This window comes from Gobio gobio (assembly GCF_949357685.1).
Source record: "Gobio gobio genome assembly, chromosome: 18".
NCBI lineage: Eukaryota > Metazoa > Chordata > Actinopteri > Cypriniformes > Gobionidae > Gobio > Gobio gobio.
Window position 1 is genome coordinate 33,985,106 of NC_137111.1, and position 23,929 is coordinate 34,009,034.

Sequence of the window (23,929 nt, forward strand, 5' to 3'; positions counted from 1 at the left end):
TGTTCGCTGTCTGTCTGGCAAAGAGACTAATGCATTCATTAATCCTTCATAAGTGTTTGCTTATGTACACACACAGTTACACAACACATCACTAGTGTCTCTCGCTCTTTCACTAACTGCAGCCATCTGTATAGAGATTATCAACAATTCAAAGGGAAAAAACTTTTTTCATCTAGCCTTCCACTCCACATTCCCATCTGCCACCCCACGAAGGCCACCTGTGGCCATAGAGAGCAAGATAAACAGACAGTGCCCTTCACTAACAGCATTCACACACAAAACTCACTACATTCAGATTTATTAGTTCTAAACAGGGAGATTGTTGTTGCTTTTTTAAACTCATTTAGCGATTATGTAACAAGGCAAAATGTCAGGCAGATATGGTATTATGCAAATCCGCAGTGGTTTTGGCCTCATACATATTTATAACATCTCCTCTGCTTCAGCTAATCACAGGCTTGGATAAAGGTCAGGGGGAGGGGTCACCAAACAGCTGGTGTTTGGGGTGGCCATCCAAAACAAATACTGATATCCACATGCAGCCAAACTGGAAAAAGGTGAGTGGCACTGCCGCCGGCTAAAATATATAGATTACACAACAGGTAGCGTTAGACTATTCAGCGGAAACCCTGCAGAAAACGCCTTCGGAGGAGTTCAGTGAAAGCGCTGCCCATTTGATTCTGTCAGCATTAAGGCTGGAGCCTGCTTATTCCCCCATTTCCTGCTCTGCCCTGGTATCGCATTTCACCACCATTACCGGCAAAGGCCAGCCATCTAAGAGATCTGTCGTCCTCTTCCACCATCCATCACTCCGTGGCCCCTGGTCGTACACTCCATCACAAGAAAAACAAACACACACACACAGACAGACCGAGCGAACTGCAAAGGCAAGGCTGGCCAAGACAAGGCCGAAATATCCAATACACAAACAACTTTCTACAACCTGCTTAAAGCTGTCTATCCATGACTGTCTAGTATATTGTGACAGACAGGTTCATTTCTCTGACTGAGGCCATCATTGAGCAGTTGTTGCCCGGGCAGAGATACGTTCGATGGTGTTTAGCCGAGTATCTCGCCGCAAAAGGATTAACGTCCATCAAGATACTCGGGGAAGTACGGTAAAAACTTGAAAATATTTATAAACCCCAGAAGGGAGTACATTTGAAGTGTCACTTAAATATATCACATTAAAGAACACGGACCAAAGGCTGTCATGTTTGATGTGGTAAAAGCACTAAGATAAGGTGTTTTCATCATATAATGCTGTGTGGGCACAAGATGCTGCACCTGAAAATCCTGCTGAGATAAAAGGTGCACGTGATGGACACATCATACACACACACTCGGTGGACTTTGAAGATGGTTACACAAGAAATATGTTGAACATTCTGTACTGTCTATATGTATATGGGCAGGGTTTGAAATGAACACCTGCCAACCTGCCAAATGCGGGTACAAATCAACTGTGGCGGGTAACGCTGTCAAATCACTAGCCAATTTGGTGGGTTATTTATGTTTACTCACTTTGCTGGGGAAGTTTGTGTGAGCCAAATCTGCACAGAATTAGTGCAAATACTCAACTCGTGAGTCATCATGATGACTTTAAATACAATGTATTGCACAGAATCTGCTCATATCAGGCTTATTTGAACACACACGTCACTACGCAACAAATAACAGCACCCTTGTTCATTTGGATTGAAACAACATCGAAGATTAAAAAAACAATGATGTGGTGTTTGTTTTGTTCCATGTGGTTTTTAATTTACATTGTACTGTATTGATCTGTCCACCAAAAATACATTTTTGGTGTAAAGGATAAGGATGAAAGAGGAAGGGAGGAGATGGCTGGATGACAGGATTTTGTTTGAATAAGAAATTAATGTATGGAATCCAAATTTTATTACAAATAAATATCTATGTAAGATGTGACGTAGATAATCTGGTTTATTTCTCTTTTTTTTTCTCTTTTGGCTAGTAGAAGTTCTGAATGGCCGGTAACTTATAGATTCAGAAGCCAAATTGGCCGGTGAGTGAAAAGGTTAATTTCAAATATGGTATAAAAAATGTGCATTAATGTGTTTTAATGCACTCTGTACACACTTTTCAGACTCCCGTCAAGGGAACCAATAACTGACAGCATGCTGGCTGCATAGAGGCCCGTATATCACCCTCTCAGTAACCCCAAAATAATTCGATTCAGACATTCGAGCACTGCGCCTCGGTCTGAGCGCCTTCCTCTCCTTAAAGGTTAATAATTGTTTGGAATTGGATGCCTGAGGGTCTCTAACGCTAATGAGGGTGAGAAAGGTGCAAAGAGCTCAGAAAAGTTACTGGAAGTTAAACAAAAGAAAGATAGAAAATCATAAATCAACTGCAGTTTTACATCACCACTAGTAGCATGGAACCATTTCTTTGCTAATAGCTAATATTATTTGCCACTTAGACACAGTGGAAGATCAGAGCACAGGTGCATTCATACTAAAAGTGACAAATCATTTGAATTAATAGGATATGGTGACATCTTATGATAATGTAAAATTGTATGTATTTGTATTATTGCTGTTGCTTTATCCATACAGACCATTGCAAACATTTGTATTTTTGCTTGTTAAATTGATCATATTATACACATACAATTAATACTTTTATTCAGCAAGGATTAATTAATTTGATCAAAAGTACCAATACTGGTTAGGTTTAGGGGCTGGGTTTAGGATTAGGTATGGTTAACTCGTATGAAATCATGACCATGTTGGACTAAGTAAAGCAAAACACGAAGAAGTGATGCTCTTACAAAAAGAAACGTAAGCTACAGGAAATTTTTGAATATATAATTTCAATTTAGATATTAAAATAAATTAAATGTATAAAAAATATATGCCCCCAGTTTCACAGACAAGGCTTAAGCCTAGACTAACATGTTTGAGCTGTTTTAAATGAAAGCAACTTGCACTGGCATATCTTAAAATATGCCACTGTTTTGTCTCAAGATGTTCACCAGTACTGTGAGTAATGTTCTTACTTAAATGTCCTAATTGAACTAAGGCCTAATCCTGCCTTAGTCTAAGCCCTGGCTGTGAAACCAGGCCATGAAGTATCAACTTAATTCTGGGATAGTTCCTAGAATTATGTTACGTTGTCTTTATTAACTTTACCCAAATGTTGCTCCAAACCTGTATTTGTTTCCTTGCATATATTTTGAAGAATGTTTCAACGTTTTTGCCCATACAATGAAAAGTGGGTGGACTAACACTATTTGGGTGTACTAACTAAGTACATTTGTTGAGGTATTAAAATGGCATTGGGACTCCAAACAGAACATATGAGTTAAGAAATGCATTATAGAATTGATAAGATGTAGGAAAGCAGTGAAAGAGATATATTTCAAAATCTGGGTCTTGTCTCAGAATGAAAAATGGAGTGAGACAGTATCTATCTCCAGTCGGGTGGGTGCTGGTCCTCATCAGACGCCTGCACATTGGCATGTGCCATAAGAACTCACTGTGCAGCTTGCTGGAATTTGTCTCCATAAATAAAAGATTAAGTCTGTAATCTGTAATAACTCGCGCTTCATATTTATTTCTATCACTCCCTCTCGCTTTAGCAAAATGTCCCAGGTCTCCTTGCTGTCACTGAGATAGATACCAAAGCTATGGTAAGCTATAAAACAGTGCATTTTCTCTTATTAATGTACTATTCGCTGTCTTGCTGAGGCACCCTGTTGTTTAAAATGCATCCTTGTCCTTTAAAGTAAGTTTCCCATCTTTTGGTGTGTGTGTGTGTGTGTGTGTTCACCCTATTTCTAAGGTCTTATCTAAACTTTGATCATTCTCACAGAAATTCTTCAGATCTCTGCACTGAATCTTGACATGTCAGTCTGTCACACCTCTGAATTACTCATTTAACACAAAGGCAAACACCGTCATTTCGATCTATCACCACCTCTGTTACTAGGAAAATGACAGAAATTCAGATGCAAATGAACTTCATTCTGAACCAGTGACTCGACTACTGTCAATCATCTCATCTGAACTGCCTCCATTTTGTGTCAGATCTGAGGAGTTCTGCCTAAGCATGAGTTTTCACTGACAATACTGTGAATTCCTGATCATTCTAAATGGAGCAGAAATTGAGCCGAAAGAGCAGTTCATCCCTAACATGACACCGTTATCATTACCCCTCTTCGCTGTCCTCTTCATGTTATCAATTGGTGAAAGAGCCGCTGCGTAGGCCTTGAATGACAGATAGAATGATGTTACTTTCTGTGGTTGCACTATTAATTATTTATACCGCCTATAGAAAAAAAAACTGTTTCTGAGCTTAAAGCTGTAGAATATTACATGCATAATTTAAAATGGTGTCCTACATGGAGGGAGAGGGGACGGGGCATTGAGAAAATGGGCTCATCGTAGGGTGACGTATTCACCCGTCACCATAAGAAAACAGCAGAGTGGGTGGACAGGCCTACTTTGGGCTAATGTAGTGAGACAGTGGGATCTAGTTTTATGGTATTATAATACAGTATTACTGTTAGGCTGATGATCCCTAACGTCTTCCACTAAAGAAATCGGACAAGGTCAGTTAAAGAGAGCTCATGGCACTAAGAACATTTTCCAGTCAATGGCACCATTTCATCAACGCTCCAGGCCAACACGGAACCTGTGTGTACAGAATTGAGAAGCTCAAATTCTTAAAAACCAGATACATTTACGAGATAATTAAAAGTACATAAGACCTAGTGACTATTTCAGAGAATACATTGTGAATTAAGTTTTTTTTTATTTCTTATTTTCCTAATTTCTTAGATTCATGGTGCAATGTTTTTTTACACATTTTTCAAAGAGATTTTCAGATGTCCACTTGAGTGGACAATGTGCATTTTTGGTTTTAAAGCTACACTATGTAACTTTTCCGTCCACTAGAGGTCGCCTGTTCAAAACAAAGGCGTAGTTTGATGATGCCTTGTTTGAGCGCAAAATCTTGGGACATGTGGTCTTCACCTCACAGCCGGTGGAAAAGAGTCAGGATAGAACTCGGGCAGAAATCATGTTTAATGATTATTAACATTACTGTAGTATGAAGCAGAGCAGGACCGAGTGTTGTGGAGCTGAGCAAGGCCGCAGGAGCGATTGAAGAGCGGGACTGTTATTATGGCATAGTCGCCAGCGGGACTTTTATTATGACACGGTCACCGGCGCCACTTCCTCTTTTCCGGTCATGAGTATGAGGTAACGCAACTCTGTTTATCGTATTAGATATATCTGAGTGTGTTGAAAAGGAAGTTATGACGTTCGCTCGGCGGTTGTTATGACACTTGTTCACACTGGAGTGAGAGTACAGCGTTTCTGCAAAATAAAACCGGAAACCGAGGGTAACGCAGATATGACCCAATCGACAGGCGACTCCCTCAAACGCATAGCTCACACGTCCCGGTTCCTTGGTTAAAATAGCAATTTCTCACGATTTACAAATAGTTGGAAACATTTGGGATATTCTAAGTACTCAACTGAACAAAATATATAACACTGGCCTAGTGGTTTTTGGATATTTTACTGCAAAAATCTTACATAGTTCACCTTTAACTGAAGAGATACTGTATTAAATAGGACTGTCACGATTCCTAGATTCATTTCGAGTACTCGATTAAAAAAAAATCCTTGATTGCAATGTCGAGTAACCAGCCAAATACTGGAAGTGGCACATTTCACGGACCACAATCCATGAACCGCATTATTAAGACCCTTTTCTAAGGCTGCATTTTGTTTTAACAACATTTAAAAACCATACTACATCAGCATAGTGCTATTGTGAATTCAAAAAAGGCATATATGCCCCGCGGGTTTAATATATATGCGCTTTACGTGCGTCTCAGATAGGCTCCGTTAACAGTAAATGCTGCTCCACACGCACTGTTATCATTTACATGCGTGGAGCACATCTCAAACTCCATCTCTGCATATGCTGTGAGTTTCGTTTGCTTATAATGTTAATCTAGGAATGCAATGTGCGCAGACATGTAAGGTAAATCATTTATAAACCTACGCCAACAGATGAGATTATATCAATACGTTTCTAAATATGAGAATTGTTTATCGCAATTTCAAAATAAAAGTTTAAAACCTCTGAGTTTGCATGTTTTGATGTCCACATATTCTTGTTCTTGTTACAGTGGCTGTAGCATTTCTATCGTAAAGAGGTGATCAAAAATTAAAGATTAAGTAAACGTTTGAATCAAACACCGTTTGGCCAAAATGATAAAAGGATTCGATCTGCTGTAAAGTGTAACAACAACTTTATAGGCCGTTGGTACCCTCTGTAGGCATTTTTTATAATACATAATGTACATAAGATGATTGTTTATATTATACATATGTATTTTAAGTGTTGTTGTTCTATGAAACTTTACAATTATAGTTGGTAGTTTATTTCAATCAAAAATTATTGCCTCATTGTTATTATATATGTATTTAAGTAATTGTATTTAAGGTTTTTAAGGTCTTTCCTTAGGTTATCCGAAATTATTAAAATGATTTAATTACTCGATTAATCATAAAATAATTGACCGATAACCAAAATAATCATTAGTGATAGCCCTAGTTATTAGAATTTTATATTATTAGAATATTATAAATAAATATATATATATATATATATATATATATATATATATATATATATATATATATATATATATATATCTTTTTTTTTTTAAACATCAGATTGTATCTGTAATAATAGAATAAATACAGGTAAAGCAGGACATTTACTAGACAGATGCTAGTTAAACAAATGTATTATATTTAAAGGCTAAGCCATGTGGCATCACATTTTAAATGTCAAACAAGATATTGTGAAACTTTATCCTATTCACTTTGACCCTATGAGATAATTATTACCACGGTCTCATCGAAAAATAAAATAAAATAAAAATAAAATCTCATTTCATTCTCTCTCTCTTTGGAAGGAATCAGCATTTGGTTCATGAAAATAATAAACAATAGTTTGGTCTTACTTTTGAACAGACATTTACAATGTAAAACCTAACTGACATTTTAAAATGATGAACATTATATCGTGCATTATGCATATTAGATCTCATCACCACAGCAGTCATTTATGATTCTGACTCACATCTACAGAATGTGAGGAGTCAGAGGCATGAGGCTCAGTAGGAAACCATCAGTAAACGTTTGAAAGGTGTCTGAAACGGCAGAACGGCTCTAGTGCTGATGTGTTCAACCCTGTTGATGCCAGCCAGATCCGAGCGGGAAGAAGACACATATGGCCTCTAACGGTCCGCATCCGTGCTGACCACTCCCCCGTACATAGTCAGACACTCACCGTGGGAGCCCTGACCACACAGCCGTGCAAAGCACTCGCTCCATTTCCACCATTCATCAACCTCGGTAAGACATCAAAATGTGTGTGTGTTTGTGAGTGCATATCCTTAATCTGCCATCTGAGCTGAGAGCGTGTTGGCTGGATGCTGTCACGGTGTGTGAAGCCATGTCCTGAGGTGCAGTGTCCCTGTGACAGATCTGCCTCGATAAACCACAAGAGAATAAGGAGAAGGCAGAAGAGAAAAAGTGAGGGGAAAAGACCGAAATGGAGAGCACATGGAGCACATTAGCCACCAACCAGCGTTTTTGGAGGAGGGATAAAAAGGGAGGGAGGGGAGGGGGTAAGCAAAAAGAGAGTGCTCTAAGCAGCCTAAATGAGTTCAGGCATAAGGGATCATGTCATGGCTGTAGGATCGTTCCCTCAGGGCTATGAGAAAGACTTAGCCTTTCTGCAGCTGCACCATTCAGACAGCTCTAAAACTCACACAGTCTTTATTCTTGTTTAGTCAAACTAGAATGGTAGAATCTAAATCTGTAGTTTGACAGATTTAGTTTAACTACATCTGTCAAACTAGTGTGGGAGAGCAAATCACAGACAACAGACGTTTAGATATTCTAAGTAAGAATGGTGACACCACTACTTCATTGAAAAAGAAGAAAACAGAGCCTCCATCCTGAGGCTACGTCTTCATTAATTCAGATTTGAAAATGCTTTTGCTCACTTTTTCTCTTCCGTCCAAACGGAGACAGCATTTTTGTCCTGCGAAAACTGAGCTTTTTGAAGACGCTCTCCCAAGTGGATACATTTGAAAATGCAGTTTTCGCATTGTAGTTTGAGATGTGAAAAAATAGGTATTCAAAAACTATGACGCATGTTTCGTTATGTGACGCATATTGTACCTATAGATGTCTATAGTTTTCTGCTTATTTTCATAGAAGTTAAAAATAATGTTACTTTGTACAGTCTTTATTCCTGCAAAGATGACGGAAAGTGTGCACCAGTAAATGGCGGGACATTTTGAAAACGCTATTGTGGACGGAGAGCGTTTTGAAATGAAAATGCCTAAAACAAAGCCTATCCAATTTCATGCCGCTTTTCTACCAAATTCAGGGGAGAAATTGAATTATCAAATTGCTTGTGATCTCTTGTGCGCTTACATAGGAAAGGGCTGTGTGGCTACTCAAAACAAGCCCAGGAACAGAGAAAAGTGCTGTGCATGAGCAATCAGACCTGTGACACTAAAACTGATCCCAGTCAAAGTGCTGAGAGGCACAAGTCTCGTAGACAATCACATGTGAATCAATATCTCATAACAGACTCCAGGAGTGTGATGCACTCTTTTATCCCTTAGGTAGCGCTGAAAGGGACAATGCAAACCAGCCACAAACATATACAGCAAATGACTGAAATGGATATGCAGAGGAATTATTCTGTGCCACTGCAGGCTTGCTAATTGTGTAAATTACCTTATTTTAAATTCAAGTTAATCCCAAGAGCTATTTAATTTGTGGGCATAATGATGGTTTGAATGAATTATTACAGATATATGCCAATATATGCCTACAAAGCATCTTTATTGAGCCCTTTATTGGTCAGGTATTAGAGTCCCCTTCCTATTTCCATGAAAATACTCTTAAAAATAAAGGTTCCAAAATTCCACAGGGATGCCATAGAAGAACCGTTTTGAGTTCCCCAAAGAACCTTTCTGTGAACAGTCGTTAAAAGAGCCATTTTTTATTTTAATGAGAAGAACATTTTAATAATCTAAAGAACCTTTTTTCACAATAAAGAACCTTTTGTGCAATGGAAAGATTCAATTTATGTTTTGGGCTTCACCCAAAAATTTATTTCTCACCCTCATGCTGTTCCAAACTCCTTAAGACAAATCTTCGAAAGACAAATGAAGATATTTTTAATGAAATCTGATAGATTTCTGATACACGGCTGTTGTGTTGACATGAAAGCAGACGTTGCATGAATGCGCGTCAGAGATTAATATTTTGTAAATAAAATTATAAATTATGTTGGGGTTTTTTTGCAGGGAAAAAGCATATAAAAACTATATTAAAAAGATTTTTAGCATTTTCTATAATATGATACCCAAATTTCTCAAAAATCGATGACGCATTCAAAACATCCGGTAACGTGGGTTTTCTAAGAAATGCATGTACTTGCTGGACCTCTGCTTCTTGTAAATACTACCGTGAATTGTGTAGGTTATTTTTTAACGGACATCAATGCTGTGATATTCAAATGATGTGGCTTTGAAAATATGGATCGTACGGTAATTATTTATTTCTTAGCAGGCAAGTATTTTTAGTTCTGATACTTCAACAGCCAGTTTTTGACGGATGTGATAATGTCCGTGAGGGGTGACCTATGTTTGATTTTTGGGTAATTATAAACCATGTATTTGAAATGTTTTTTGCATAGTTCATTATACTTATTTGAACGGAGTTAAGTTTATTTCATGGATTAAATAAATTACGTTTCTCAGAGACTGACGTGTTTGGCTTGTCAAAAACTTTACATTCAGCTGTTGCAAACTCACTCGATTTTGAAAATCAAGTTCACGCTATTATTATTTTTATTATTATTATTATTATTATTATTATTATTATTATTATTATTATTATTATTATTATTATTATTATTATTATTATTATTATTATTATTATTAATTACTACTACTACTACATTATACACACATATTCACTTCCATGACTTCTTGATTTCAAATATAATAAGAATGATACTATTATGGTATTGTATGTTGTAAGGTAGGTAGGTCTTTCTACAGAATTCTATTGTGTTGGCTGGGATATTCAATAGGCTTTAAGCTGCAACAGTAATAAGCAAGATTGATAGTGGGGCTGTGTTCCTTTACACTGGCCTGTATTTTGAGGCTGAGAGAAAACATTATCCCTGATCTCTGATTGGCTGAGCTTCAGTACAATGGTTTGTTGAGGGTTATGGTCCTCATTTGTCATGCCGGTCAGCTCTTTTTAAAGTCACAATGTGGTGTTAGGCTGAAAAGCCTGAACACCATCAAGTGACCAAGGCAACCCGCCAAAGCAACTTGATATTCGTTTGTCCAAAGATATTAAAAGGTTTGAAGTAGGCCTGCAAAAGCATAGGATACCGTGAGACAAAAGAAAAGAAATGAAAGGGAAGTGGGGGAAACGAAAAACAGTGAATAAAGCTAATGACATCATACGTAATTAATGCTACACTGAAAAGAAAAAAAATCTTTGTATATTTTGTCTCCCCATGTAGAAAAAAAAACATCTTTAATGCAAGATGAAATTACTTGACAAGCAAAATTATGATACACTTGTTTTTAGAGCATGCATTATATTAATATTTTAAACTGATGAAGATGAGTACAGAAAAGAGTACGTACTGTTGCAATGTGACGAATGCACACAACAAAGCATTAGTTTGCGTCAGAAAGCATCATTAAGACTTAATGCAGCTATTAGTTAATTGAGAGCTCTGTAAATTCAATGGCATAAACAAGTATCTCTATCTTCATGGAATCAATGAAAGATCTATTTCCAAACAGTGCTTATAATGATACTCTATATGACAAATCTAAACGCCCAATCCCTGTGACAGAAACTAAACCTGTGGTAATGAAGACAAAGCTTCCTCCTTTAACATTTGCCTCCAGCATAGCTGATGAACAGCTTATTGTTTTCTTATAAACATCCCATGCATCTTTTATCGCCAACGATTTACGCCACTCTCCTGTGAGACTTATTTGTTACATAAACAAGGGGCTGGGGTGGGGGGGTGATGGGTTTCAAAAAAGTACTAATCAGCACACAATTTAAGAATATTGCACTCCTCGGCGCGTAACAAAATGTAGAAATGATTTGCATTTGAACCAGAGTTCAACACTTCACAAATATCCTGCCAGGCCTTCAGGAGTTTATAATTGCTAGTGTTATTTTCCTCATTCAAAAATTTCAGCTGTCAACATTTTGATGCTAATTTCAACTTAAAACTGCAAAATGGAAAAAAAAAATTACAAAGTGGTCAAATGGCTGTTAATTGCATTCATTTCCAGCGTATCTAGAACATTAAAGCCTTGTTTATACTTTCGCCTGGCCCCGCAGCACTAGCCTCCGCTGACTGCACGCTCCTTCCGAAATGGACAAGGCGTTTATACTTGACACGCTCGCCGTTGTACTATTCTTTGAAACGACAAAGGGTGACTAATTGTTCCATAAACCATCAGGAAACAGTGGTGAGAAGTAATGTACACCGGTGACAAACTGACGATGTTTATTTTATTACACTTCACCACACTACATAAGACTCGTGTAAAATTCACTAAACAGTGTTTCCTACACAGACTAATTTGTGACGGTGCGCCACAGAATCAACACCGGCCGCCACATATTGCGTTTCATTATTCAGTTTTTTTTCCGCTATTTAAAACACGCAGCATATACGTTCAGCTGCATTTCCTTTCCCTGCTCTCTCTCTTTTTCTCTATCTCTCTCTCACACACACACACACACGGTGCGTTCCATTCTACCGTAAGCCAGGGTTGCTTACTCTCACGCATTTGGCGTGAGGCATGCACTTTCAGGCTCTGTCCTCATGCTCTTACTCTGCCCAAGTAAATCTCACGCGAAACCTGCTTTTGATATGAAACAAAGTTTTTGTTAAGTTTTAATACGAAATTTAAACAATAAATAGCCAGAGCCGTTGCGACATGCTTTCATCTCCCGGCGGCACGCGCGGTCACGTGGTTCATGGAGCTCTCAATAGTTCCAAACAAACCAGCACTGTCAAAATGACAACAGCTTCACTATACAGGTATTTGCCGCAATTTGTGGTAAACAGTACAGCATAGTGTGCATTGATTATTATGTCAACCATATTTACAGGATCATTTTATTATGGAGAATGATGGAGGTGCAACATTGTGAACATTAATGTTAATGTTTTTTCTTGTATTTAGCCCTCAGGCTATTACTTAACCCACACTCATAAGTTACTCGTTGGTGGTCAAAGGTGACTATACACCTTAACTAATTTTCGATTAAATAAATGTTTTATATTTTAGTTCAATAATATTTATTGAATATTTTGAGGAGATCTTTAGGTACTAAATACTATGTGCAATAATTATGGTCCATTAATGATCACTTAAAATATTTTTCTTCTAATATTTTCTTATTATTATTTATATTACAATCAGTGTCGTAATTAAGGTTAAAATAGAGAATTCCAATGCAAAGAGGCAAATTAGAGTTATTTTGTGGCTGGAAAAATAATAATTTTCACTTGTAATGCCATTACCCACACTAGGTGCCTGTATGGCTCTTTAATTAATATACATGTATCTAGTATAGTTGCTCCAAAAAATATTGCAGTTAATTTCTTTAAATGTGAAATTGTAAAACGTTAATAACGTGCAACCTAATATTTTTAATGATACTTGTATAAGCACACACAAGTGAATATGTGAGCAAATATAATTTAACCCAAGAACAGTTTAAAATATGCTAAAAAGGCAAACTTATTGTTCCTTATATGTACAGTAGGGTCAGTAGGCTCCAGAGTGCGACTAAATGGTCGCATTTTGCGACTAAAATTTGAGAGTGTGCGACTGAATTTTACATCCAGTCGCACATGTGCGACCAGTAAATTTGCCTGCTGTCGGTACTGGAGAAATTAAGAAAATACACTTACTAATTATAATTGATAGACGTTATGTCTGGCAAATTCTATCTTTGCCAGCCGTTTCTATATGAGATAATATTAAACCATTTGTCCGTGATGCATTTTTGCCATTCGCAATCCAGAAGAGAGAGAAAGCGAGAGCTCTCTCATGTGGAGCTACAGTGAACACAACACCACAGTCAGCTTTAATGAGTTACGATGGCCAACAACTAAACAAAAGTTTATTCTGCTTAAACTTTAGGGATGTGCTGTGATATTAATCTAATTTTATTTTCAATTTTGGCTTCCAAGAATTATAAAAAGATGGTATGAGGTAAAACTATTCCTATAGCGCGACATCCCGTCACAGCCTTGCGCTGTCATTTCTCCTTAAACCTAAACTAAACGTCAGATTCAGTGATTGTTGTAAACTGCAGTCTCTACTGTTGCTAAACTGCGGGATGTGTTTGATAATAAAGACCTATTAAATGCACAATAATCCGCGCAAGAGACGCTGTTTCCAACTTCAAGGCGGCTATGTGTGTGTGCTGCGAAATGGACCGACTTGCACTTAATATTTTAGGCTTTGTATGCGCGTCTAAACCATCAAATAAACAACAAATAGCCGGTGTCAAAATGACCGGATTGGAGAGTAGTTATTTTAACAGTTTATATTTTAAATGGGCGTAAATAGTTTGGAGAAATAGGAGAATATGATATTATTAGTTATACATTCGATCGGTCTTAAAGGGGCAGCGTCTAATAAACCTGCTGACGATTGAGCCATTAATTCAAATCGAACAAAAGGCAAATAGAAAATATTCACATCTCTTGAATTAATAACTTTAGCTTTTATAAGCATTAATCTATCAATTTATACAGTGAAAACTATGCAGTGTTATTTTACATTTCATTACTTTATTAGATTTCTTTGTAGGTTTGTTCTTTACTGTAATATTAATGTTAGCAGACCTTCCGAATGCCTGCACACTGCTCCATTTACAAATAGATGTTTTATATTTTTGTTCAAACTTTGCGGTTTCTTTTGCTATAGATATTTTACTTTTCAGATTATAAAGCCATGTTAATTATGTTCTTAATTATGTTTTTTTTTTATATATAAAAAATAAAATAAAGTATTATAAAAAGAACCGGTAAGAATACTGTTAAAGTAACGGATCGATAAGCAGTATCGGTAAGAGTAGTAATACCATTAAAACCTTAACGATACCGATCCCTATTAGTAATACAGTGGAAATTAGTAGATTTGGTTAGCATGTTGATTGTGGAGGTGTGCGCCCCTAAAATTTCTGGTTGTGCCCCTAAAATTTTCAGTTGGGGGCCACTGTGCTCCTAGTGAAAAAAGTTAGTCTGGAGCCCTGAGTAGGGTATATACATTTGAATTGATACAGAATCAAGATCGAAATCGATATTTGTGCCAATCAACACCCAACCCCCCGCCCGCCCCTGCCACCACACATTGCTTTCTAATCTGTGGGAAACACTGCTAAACCTTGAGATTATTACTTGTGACATTAGAACAAAATGTATGTACACATGTAGCCAATACATGTATAACAACTAATTAACAATCTCTTAAATATTTCCTAATTTAACTAAACATTTTAATTTAGTTTCATTAACCTTTTTTTATTAAACCTGGAACTTTATTTTCAGTAAAAGGGCTTATTTATGCTTTTGTAGGCTCATTTTGTAAATATAAGTAACTAATTTGTACGTGCAAACTGGGTGCCGGTATGATGAGACGTCATGCCCAGCAAGATTCACCTCGAGCTTGTGCATCTTCAGATGCGGAGCCGCGCGGAAAGTTACAAAAAAAAATGCACCGCACACCGCCACACGAAATGGCGCACTCAACGCGCACTACCGCCCATTCCGCGATGACGTCATTTCTGCCGTGCGTACCTTCGCGCACGTTCGTACCAAGTTAAAGACTCTTAATCATTGGAAGAAATAAGGCTGCATGCTACATTGCAAGCTTGAAAAAATAGAAGGCCGTTAAACAGAAATTGGTGGATTTATGGCACTGTAACCACACAGTAGTTTAGCTATATTGACATGTTGGTTAAGTAGATTAAATCAGGGGTTCTCAACCCTGGTCCTCGAGGCCCACTGTCCTACAGAGTTTAGCTCCAACCTTGATCAAACTCACCTGCCTGTAGCTTTCTAGTAATCCTGAAGAGCTTAATTAGCTGTTTCAGGTGTGTTTGATTAGGGTTGGAACTAAACTCTGCAGGACTGTGGGCCTCGAGGACCAGGGTTGAGAACCCCTGGATTAAATCATCTAAATAAAAGATCAAGGGTTCAAGTTCATTGTCATCAGTAAGCAATGACCAACATAAATGGTTCACCCTGCGATTTAAATTAATGAATTAATCATAACTAACATTTATTTTTCTTGCAGGATTAATATTTGTATGCATTTGAAAACTGAATGTCCCCAACACTTGGGCCAAAGTTAGTGTGAGACTGGTAACCCGAAGGTTGTGGGTTCGATTCTCAATACTGGCAGGAGATGAGGTGTCCTTGAGGCGCCACAGCAAAAAAGGCTGCCCACTGCTCCGGGTGTGTGTGTCTACGGTTTGCAGTGTGTGTGTGTGTTCACTACTCACTACACCTTATGCGTGTGCATTAACTTGGATGTGTTAAATGCAGGGGAATAAATCTGAGTATGGGTTACCATGTGATCTTTGCCATACACTTATTCTGTAAAAACTGTTGTACCCCCGGACTTTGGTCAGGGGGGGATTCTTTCTGAAATTGGTCAGAGATCCTCCAGGCCGTAAATTAAGCATATTCAAATGCATTGTCTGGAGTTTGTCTGGTTAATGCCGCGCAGCAGGTTAGTGAAGCACAAGAGACACCTGAGGATAATATTGGTGGTGTCAGGGGACACCTGGTTTAATTTAAGTCAGGGTAATTTCTACCACAACCCAAACATTTTCATTCTGTTATTAATTACTCTTGGAGATATTTTGAAGAATGTTCACTTTCAACATAGGTTAATTGGGATAATGTCTCTTACCTACATTTCTGCAAATGTAAAAAATGTTTTACCAATACATATAATTTACTGCAGTTTCCAGCTCAAATTAATATAAGTAGAAGTAAAACACCAAAAAAACACCTTTACCATAGTGCATGATTTGTAAATTAATATATGTTGACATTTGCATCACATCACAAGCTCCATGTGTATGGCTTTTAATGCAGTAGCTTGCTTGGGCTCACCTGGTACATTGCACTTGCAATGGTTGCTTCAGCAAATGCATTTTATATTGTGTTTGATTTAGGGTAGGGTAGTTTTTTCTTTAATTTTTAACTTCTCTTCTGCCCAGCAGTGGGGGTATGGGGGCAGTAGTCATGTTAAGTTTCTCAAGTAAGGTGTCCCCCTACAGATTCTAGTTCTGGCATGTTCTACACATTGACATGTCGAATCCAGTCACCACTGCCTGTTTTTATCATCCTCTCCTCCACCTCTATTTATAAAACCCTGCACATTTCTCATCCCTTTCCCTGATAATTTTTCAGCACACCCTTGTCAATTATTCACATGCTCTTCTACATATTGAACATGTTTCCCTTTCTAAGTATTAATATTTAAAGCTTCATCCCTCCTTTAGAAAATCTTAAAAATATAAATCAAAGTGACATTTTTCTTTTTTTTAAATAGTCTCAGTAATATTAAGCTCTAATGGTACTGGAAGGGAGTGCTTTTATGGCTTTCTATTAAAACAGGAAATAGTCAGACAAGCCAAATAAATCACCTCGTCTTCAAACATAAATTCTGAATGATTTTTGGTCATTTAACACTGCACTGATTTAATGTCAGAATCATCAAATGATTCCACTCTCATTTGTATTTTGAAACCAAATAGTGTGACAGTGTAGTAAATGCCCAATACAGTGTGGTAGATGACATGAACTAATCCTCGCAATCAGCTTGTTACAAAACAAAGGAAGAATCAATGGTCATTAAATGGCAGTCAGCTGGAACCAGGAATCGTGTCAGCCAGTTTCAACCAAAGCTTTTTTCATTTAATGCTACAATTGATTCAGCAACTTCATAATCGATCACATTGAGATATGGCTTTTATACGGTAAGTTCATCGTAAAGTGCCGCCAGCACTCATTGCAAATTTGCATTAATCTCTAAACTACCTATGCTCATTGTATGAGCTGCTAGCAGATCCATGGCAGCAGCATCAGAATTTGCATGTCCTCAAACAAACATAACTAACTTTAACTTTAGTAACTTTAGTAGTCCAAGAAGGGAAAACAAAATTAAAGGCCACTCAATTCACCTTAGCCAATCTTGTGGACAATTATTCTAGGAAAACAAAATGGTCTCTTTATCTGGAAAGTCTTCACTGAAATATCTGTTTCTAGCTGTAATATCAAATATGACGAGCAGTAATGAGTTTTAAGATGAGCCACAGCTGTGAGCTCTCAAATGCATTTGGATCACAAATGGTTTAGTTATCTTTTTCGATGTGCTATTGATAAAGGTGGCCAAGTGTTGCTAGGGGACACAAAGGATTAAGATATCCTCTGTCAGACAACTGAAATGGTAATGAATTACTGTATAACCAAAGTATACGATAAGGACTTGTTCAAAGACTTATGACCCCTCATAAAATTCACTAGTTCTTTTTGATTACTTTTGAATAGAGGGGGGTCTACATTAATATACATAGAAAAGACCAACATCCATAGCGATCAGAGAGAGAGAGAGAGAGATCTGGTATCTTATATTTTTTTGTTAATGCTCTATAAATTTACATTTCTTGTAAAAACAAACACATGGAAATACAGAGAAGGTTTTCCAACATAACTACAATGTAAATTTTCTAAAGACTAGCTGTAGTTGCAACAGTGGCAGATTTCATGAATGAAGGTAAATTAATCTGGATTAAGCATGGAGAGTGAAGTAATCTCATAGAGTGGTGAGGCATGAGTCATGACAACCTCTTACTACCCAACGTCATGATCCAATATTACCGTATGAATTCAAAGAAAGAGGTCTTCAAATTAAATTATGATATTCACAGACAGCACTACAACAAAAACGGTAGGGAACGGTTCCAGTTGTGTTTCCACTTAAGCCAGACCGCCACAAATAGATAGAGCTCGATAAGGTTTTGCGTTTGTTTGCGCTGCACTCACGTGATCAGCTCCTCGTCTCAGTTCACAGTAAATGAAAGCGGTGAACTCCGTCTGTGCATGTGCTGAGTTTAGCATGCATTTGGGAACGTAGCGGGCACCAGTTACGCATTATTTTCACATTTGCATAGTTGACGATTACCGCATTTTACTAGATTTGTCATGAGCGTTTGTAAACATGTTTTCCACCAAAATAAATGCCCTCTAGAGGGACAGAGGTCCACCCACAAAATCCTATGGGACATTCTGAGCACAATTACAAACCATTCTCGTCCCGGATATTCTCGGCACGGTTGGCTAACCGCGCTGAACTGTGCTGGTAGAATGCGTATAAGTGACGTCGCAACTCAGGATTTGTAACTTATCTGTTGCCTGGCTACCAGTTTCTCTGTAGCTGGCTAAGCATGCTATTTGAGCAATGTAAACACAAATGAATAAGAAAAAAATTAAAAATATATATCCGATTATCTTTCATTAGCGTGGTCACTATTTAAATCTCATATAATCTGTAAACATTTGTATTACATTCCAAAGAGCTCCACTATCAGCCCCACAGTGGAAAATGAAACCATATCCATTGGCACGGAATGGAACGGTTAAGCAAAGAGAACGGTTCGGCCCAACGGTGGAAAAGAAGTCGTTGTAATCCTTATGATAACAAGTATTCAGATGTACCACCAAACTACCTAAATGTCTCTGTGAACAGGCTGCCCACAGCATGCAAATGAATGTGATCATTAATTGTGAATGCATCTCTCTCTGGGCATCCTGATGACTACAGTTTAGCCCAGGGGTGGGCAACAGTTTTAGTCTGAGGGCCACAGTTACTTTGGCAAAGTAAACGGAGGGCCACACTTTGGACAATTGCAATTAAACATAGTTACATGATTAAATCGTACTTAATTAAATTCAGTACTTAATTAAATGCTTAATTAAATGCAGATATGTATAAGGCTACAGTTACTTTGACTTTTGCCAGCCTATTTCAAGGCCTAATATATATATATATATATTTGTGCGGCCTGTCTGACATAGGCTACTCTAAGGTTACAATAACTGGATTTACTTTCAAGGATTCATTTACTACACTACCCTGCATATTGTTCAACTGTCATTCATGCCAGCTGTAGCTATTCAATATCGAAAACTATTAACAAAACTGCAAATGTATGTGTGCAGGTTACATTAACATACAGACTTCAGGCAATCTGGCTTGGAATTATAAAATTTAATTGGGGATACCTTCATCACTAAATGAAAAACATATTCATCTTATTTCACTTGTTATTATTGATTTTTTTTGTAATTTCTTTTTTAACATATGTTGTTTAAATCTTTTATAAAATAGAACAATTTAAGTGCAGATCAACTTCATCACACGTATGTTTGCTTGAAAGATAAAGAACAACATGGAATAGTCCAATGCGTCTCACAGAATTTAAATTTGATTTAGCTGTATCATCATCACCATCTACAGGACATGCATGCAGTATGAAATGCAGTATGAAATGGGGCACGTGAAATTGTTAAGGGGGCTTAACGTTATACCATCAATGATCAATACACACTGATAACTAGCTTAATAAAAAGATAAGCCAGCGTCATTTATTATGCATATATTAACCCTTGTTTCACGCTTAATTTTAATATTCTAACTGACTCCCCAGTGAGTTTTTTCAAGGCGGTTCCTATTTTAGATTGTTCCCCCTTAATGTTTCCATGGCGATGCGTCATATTTGTCACGTGACACCGCACCCACAATAACACTGTATTACAGATGCATCGCTTTTATTCCCAGAGAATCAGGGTCATCAGTTTCTCCCGAAATACGTGCAAGAAAGTGGCCGGTGAACTGTGACAAGAATAGAGTAAACTTAATAGTTACTTCTACTATGTTTGTCTGGTATAATATACTTCGGAAAAATTATATTTGAATAGATTGTTATTGCTGCTTCCACAGCCATCAGTGTGTATTTTACAAACTCCAAATGTATTGTTTTACTCGTGCTTATGTGTATTGAAATGTCTGAAACCTAAAATAAACAAAAACTGCATAGTTGTGATATATGACAGCGCTGAGGCTGAGCTCGTCCGTCTCTGGCTCAGCGCCAACCAATGCGCAACAGCACAGTTTCAATCCGGTAGTCATGCAACGTCACTGAACATCCTAAATACCATGTGGGACCGTACTCTCAGGGGCACAGAAGTAAAAATCCCATATATGCGACCATAACGATCAAAAGCTTAAACATTTCATTTGTAATCCTGAATACAAAAATTCAACTTTCATCCAAATTGCCAGCACATCGAGCGCATCGCGGGGGCCGGATTGAAGCACTATGCGGGCCGGATCCGGCCCCCGGGCCGTATATTGCCCATGTATGGTTTAGCCACTATAATCCCACAACACAATCACATACGGACAGCATATCTTGGTGTCAGGTAATATAATGTGAGCAGGTGCAAGGAATCAGGCATGATGACACATTAATCAATTTCTGCGTTCATATACAATTAAAATGTCACTGATATTATATTGAGATGTAACATTAGCACACAATACAGTTTTCTTATTTTCAGAGGCTCCTGTAGTTTTCAAATAAACAACAAAATATGTTGTTTAACTTTTGTCAATTATATACATTTAAGCAAATGCAGAGCTAAAGAAAAACATATTCTGACATACCCCACCGTAACTGACATCCTGACACAAGCTTTTTAATGTGCTGCAGTCAGTGAAATACGATAAAACAAGAAACATAAACCTTTTTTACACTATTATACCCATGAAATCTTGATTCACCATCACATTTTGAAACACAAGGAGTGGTCAGAGTCACTGCTTGTCATTAGTGTTTGTGCCGCTCCCTGGCGACATGATAGACGGCGCTGCATGCGGCCACAAGTCTGTCATGCTTTGCTTCTGGGATGTCATTAAAACAATATACATGTGCTAACAGTACCACCCAAAACTGCAAAGGAAGTCAACAAAGACTGTCTGATCACTAACACCAACCAGCAGCAGAACTGCACAGCTCTTGCCATAGCAAAACCAGCTAGAACTGATCATAAAAGTATCAAACTTACGTGTCTTGTGACTGACATGGGTTCGACCAGGCGTGGTCACATGCCTTTCAGATGACTGCTCTCTGGTCCACATTTGGGTGGAGTCGTTTAGGACCGCTGGGTTGGAGGGAGAGGGGGTGGATGTAGACGTATGAACAGTAGACATGGTGGTAGAGGCCACGGTGGTCGTAAAGGTGGGATTACGTGTAACAAAGCGTGTAGAGGGGCTCTTCTGTGTCACCTGACTGCCGGAAGCCCCGCTGCCTCTAGGGGGAATGTTTGGAGGAGTTCCCGTTCGAGTCCTGCTCCGCACCACTGTGGTGACGGTGGGGCTGACCGAGTTGACCACACCAATAGTGGTTGTAGTGGTGGTGGTGGTGGTGGTGTCAGATCCCTTAGGAAAAGTGCTGGGCTTGGACAGAAAGATAGGGTCCTGGCCAATACCCTTGGCGTCCACTAAGTCTGTGGGCACGTAGTCCCGCACAGAACCCACTACAATCCATTTCAGCAGCATGAGACTGAGCCCTAGGCCTATGAAGCCAATGAGAAGCGGAACCACACAAAGCCAAGTCTGTTGGCGGGGCCAAAGGGCACAGCTCCCACACCTTAAAATGCCACCACGCACAGGGGCCTGGGCTTGTTCACGTCCACCGGAGCCGCCTCTCCCATCGGGCTCCTCCAGTACCATAGCCCCCGAGTTATTCACTGTTCCCGAGCTGTCACTCATCTCGCCTGTGGCACACTAAGGGTTAACCCCAAGGCCGGGCGCTCGGCAGACATGGACAGAACAAGGTGAAATGCCGACCAGAAGTGCCAGACATTGGAAAAAAACAGAAAGTAAAAAGACAACCGCAAGAACACATAAATAATTATGAACACATCAAGGCAGGCAAAATCACATTCACACACTGCCACAAACTAATACACATACACGCACTCACAATCAGACAAGCGCATACACCCAATAGAATTCCGGAGGTAGAAATCTCAGCGGTTGCAGAATCCAGCAAAAGGACAGTCCTTTAGTCCAGTTCCAACAATACGTCCAGACGACTTCCAGCTCGCCACATGATCACAAAAAAGGTACAAATGTTAAATAAAAGGTGCTGAGCAAAGAAGGTGGAAGAAAAGGGAGGAGTGAAATCATCTGCAGGTTGACTCCAAGCACCATCCGTTGCAGCAGCACTCTCTGTCGTCAGATTATCAAATCCCTCTTTTTGCAGATGACACCACCGTTAGATTTATCCTCTGAACTCGTCACTCCATTCAATGCAATATTTAAAGATGTAATTCAGTAAAAGTTAAACACTGGCTCATATTTTTCCTCTCTGGCTCCCTCCTTCACTCCAATTCCTTTTTCAAGGTCTCGATCTGACTTGTATTTGAGAGCTGAGTCAGCTATACATATCCCAGAAAGCTGGTTCCCTCACGCAGGAGGACTGAGCATTGACCATGAAGCAATAATGTCCCCTTTTTCACGACTAAAGCTCCTGATAAATTATAGCATCCTTAAGTGAGCAAGGGACCTGCAGCACGGACTCAGTACGTGCAAGCTGAGCAATAAACCCGGTAGAGGCGGCAGTGGCAGGTGCAGAGATGTCCAGGAAGAGACGGTGGATGATTAAATCCGTTAGCAGTGCAAATCCGTTCTGAACAGCGCCCGATGAGCGCCCCACTGCCGTAGAGCGAGCCGTTGATATCGTGCAAAGCAGTGGGCATACGCTCAGCCTCTATCTACATTCCTCCACTGAGAGCGCACAAGAGAGAATGAGAGAGCGAGAGAGAGAGAAAAAGGGAGAGGAGCAGAGCGATGAAGGGAGGGGAGGGAGGGAGGGAGGACGGGAGGAGGGAGCTTGTCGAAGACGGACGGAAAAAAAAAGAGAAGGGTTAAAAAAGACAGTGTGCAGGTTTTCCATGAGACAATATTCATCCTTTCCTCATTATGGTTGGATTTGTTTTGCCTGTCTGTTGCTCCCTCCTAGGGCTGCCATTTCTAAAGAGTCCGGACTAGCGCGGGTTCCCGCTCTAATCCCCTGTGGGATTTTAACGTGGATCAAGTCTACGACACTGCAGCCAGACACACACAGACAGCCTTCTCTCCCCTACTGCTGATGCCAGGAAAGAGAGAGACAGACAGAGAAACAGAGAGAGAGAGAGAGAGAGAGAGAGAGAGAGAGAGAGAGAGAGAGAGAGAGAGAGAGAGAGAGGGAGGAGGCACTGCACCTGCTCTCTTCACATTCCCCACCCCTTTAGAGAGAGAGACAGAGAGAAAGAGGAAGACAGTGGGGAGAAGCAAGGAGAGATAAGTACAAGGAGTTGAGAAAGCATTCACAGCAGGATGAGATAGAAAATGAGAGAAGCAGAGGGCAAGAGAGAGAAAGACAAGATACGGTAAAGAAATAAAGAGATCCGTGTCAGTGCTCTGCGGTATTAGCAGAAAAGAGATTACTGACTGCTGTAAACAAAGTGAGTCTCAGCATCTCTCTTTCAGGACTGTCAGTCATGCAACCAGCCCCTCCTTATGTCTAAGACGCTGTGAGAACCGGAAGAGGGAGAGGAAACTTGAGAGCTAAATTAATGGATGGTAAGAATTAGGAGTTGTGTGCAGTGTCTAATGGGTGGTATTTTTTAAATAGACTGTAGTGCAACACCAAAG

At 38.9% G+C, this 23,929-nt stretch overlaps 1 protein-coding gene across 2 annotated transcripts in view; it reads right to left on the minus strand.

Moving 5' to 3' along the window:
• Positions 1-23,380, minus strand: part of nrg3a (neuregulin 3a) — a 378,026-nt gene extending 354,646 nt beyond the window's left edge. The window contains exon 1 of one of the 2 annotated variants that reach the window (XM_079843453.1): positions 21,295-23,380. In XM_079843453.1, the coding sequence (XP_079699579.1) occupies positions 21,295-22,000 (706 nt within the window). In that variant the 5' untranslated portion in view covers positions 22,001-23,380. The remainder of the gene's footprint in view (positions 1-21,294) is intronic. The other variant, XM_079843452.1, reaches the window with a different exon arrangement.
• Between the last annotated feature and the right edge of the window lie 549 nt (positions 23,381-23,929).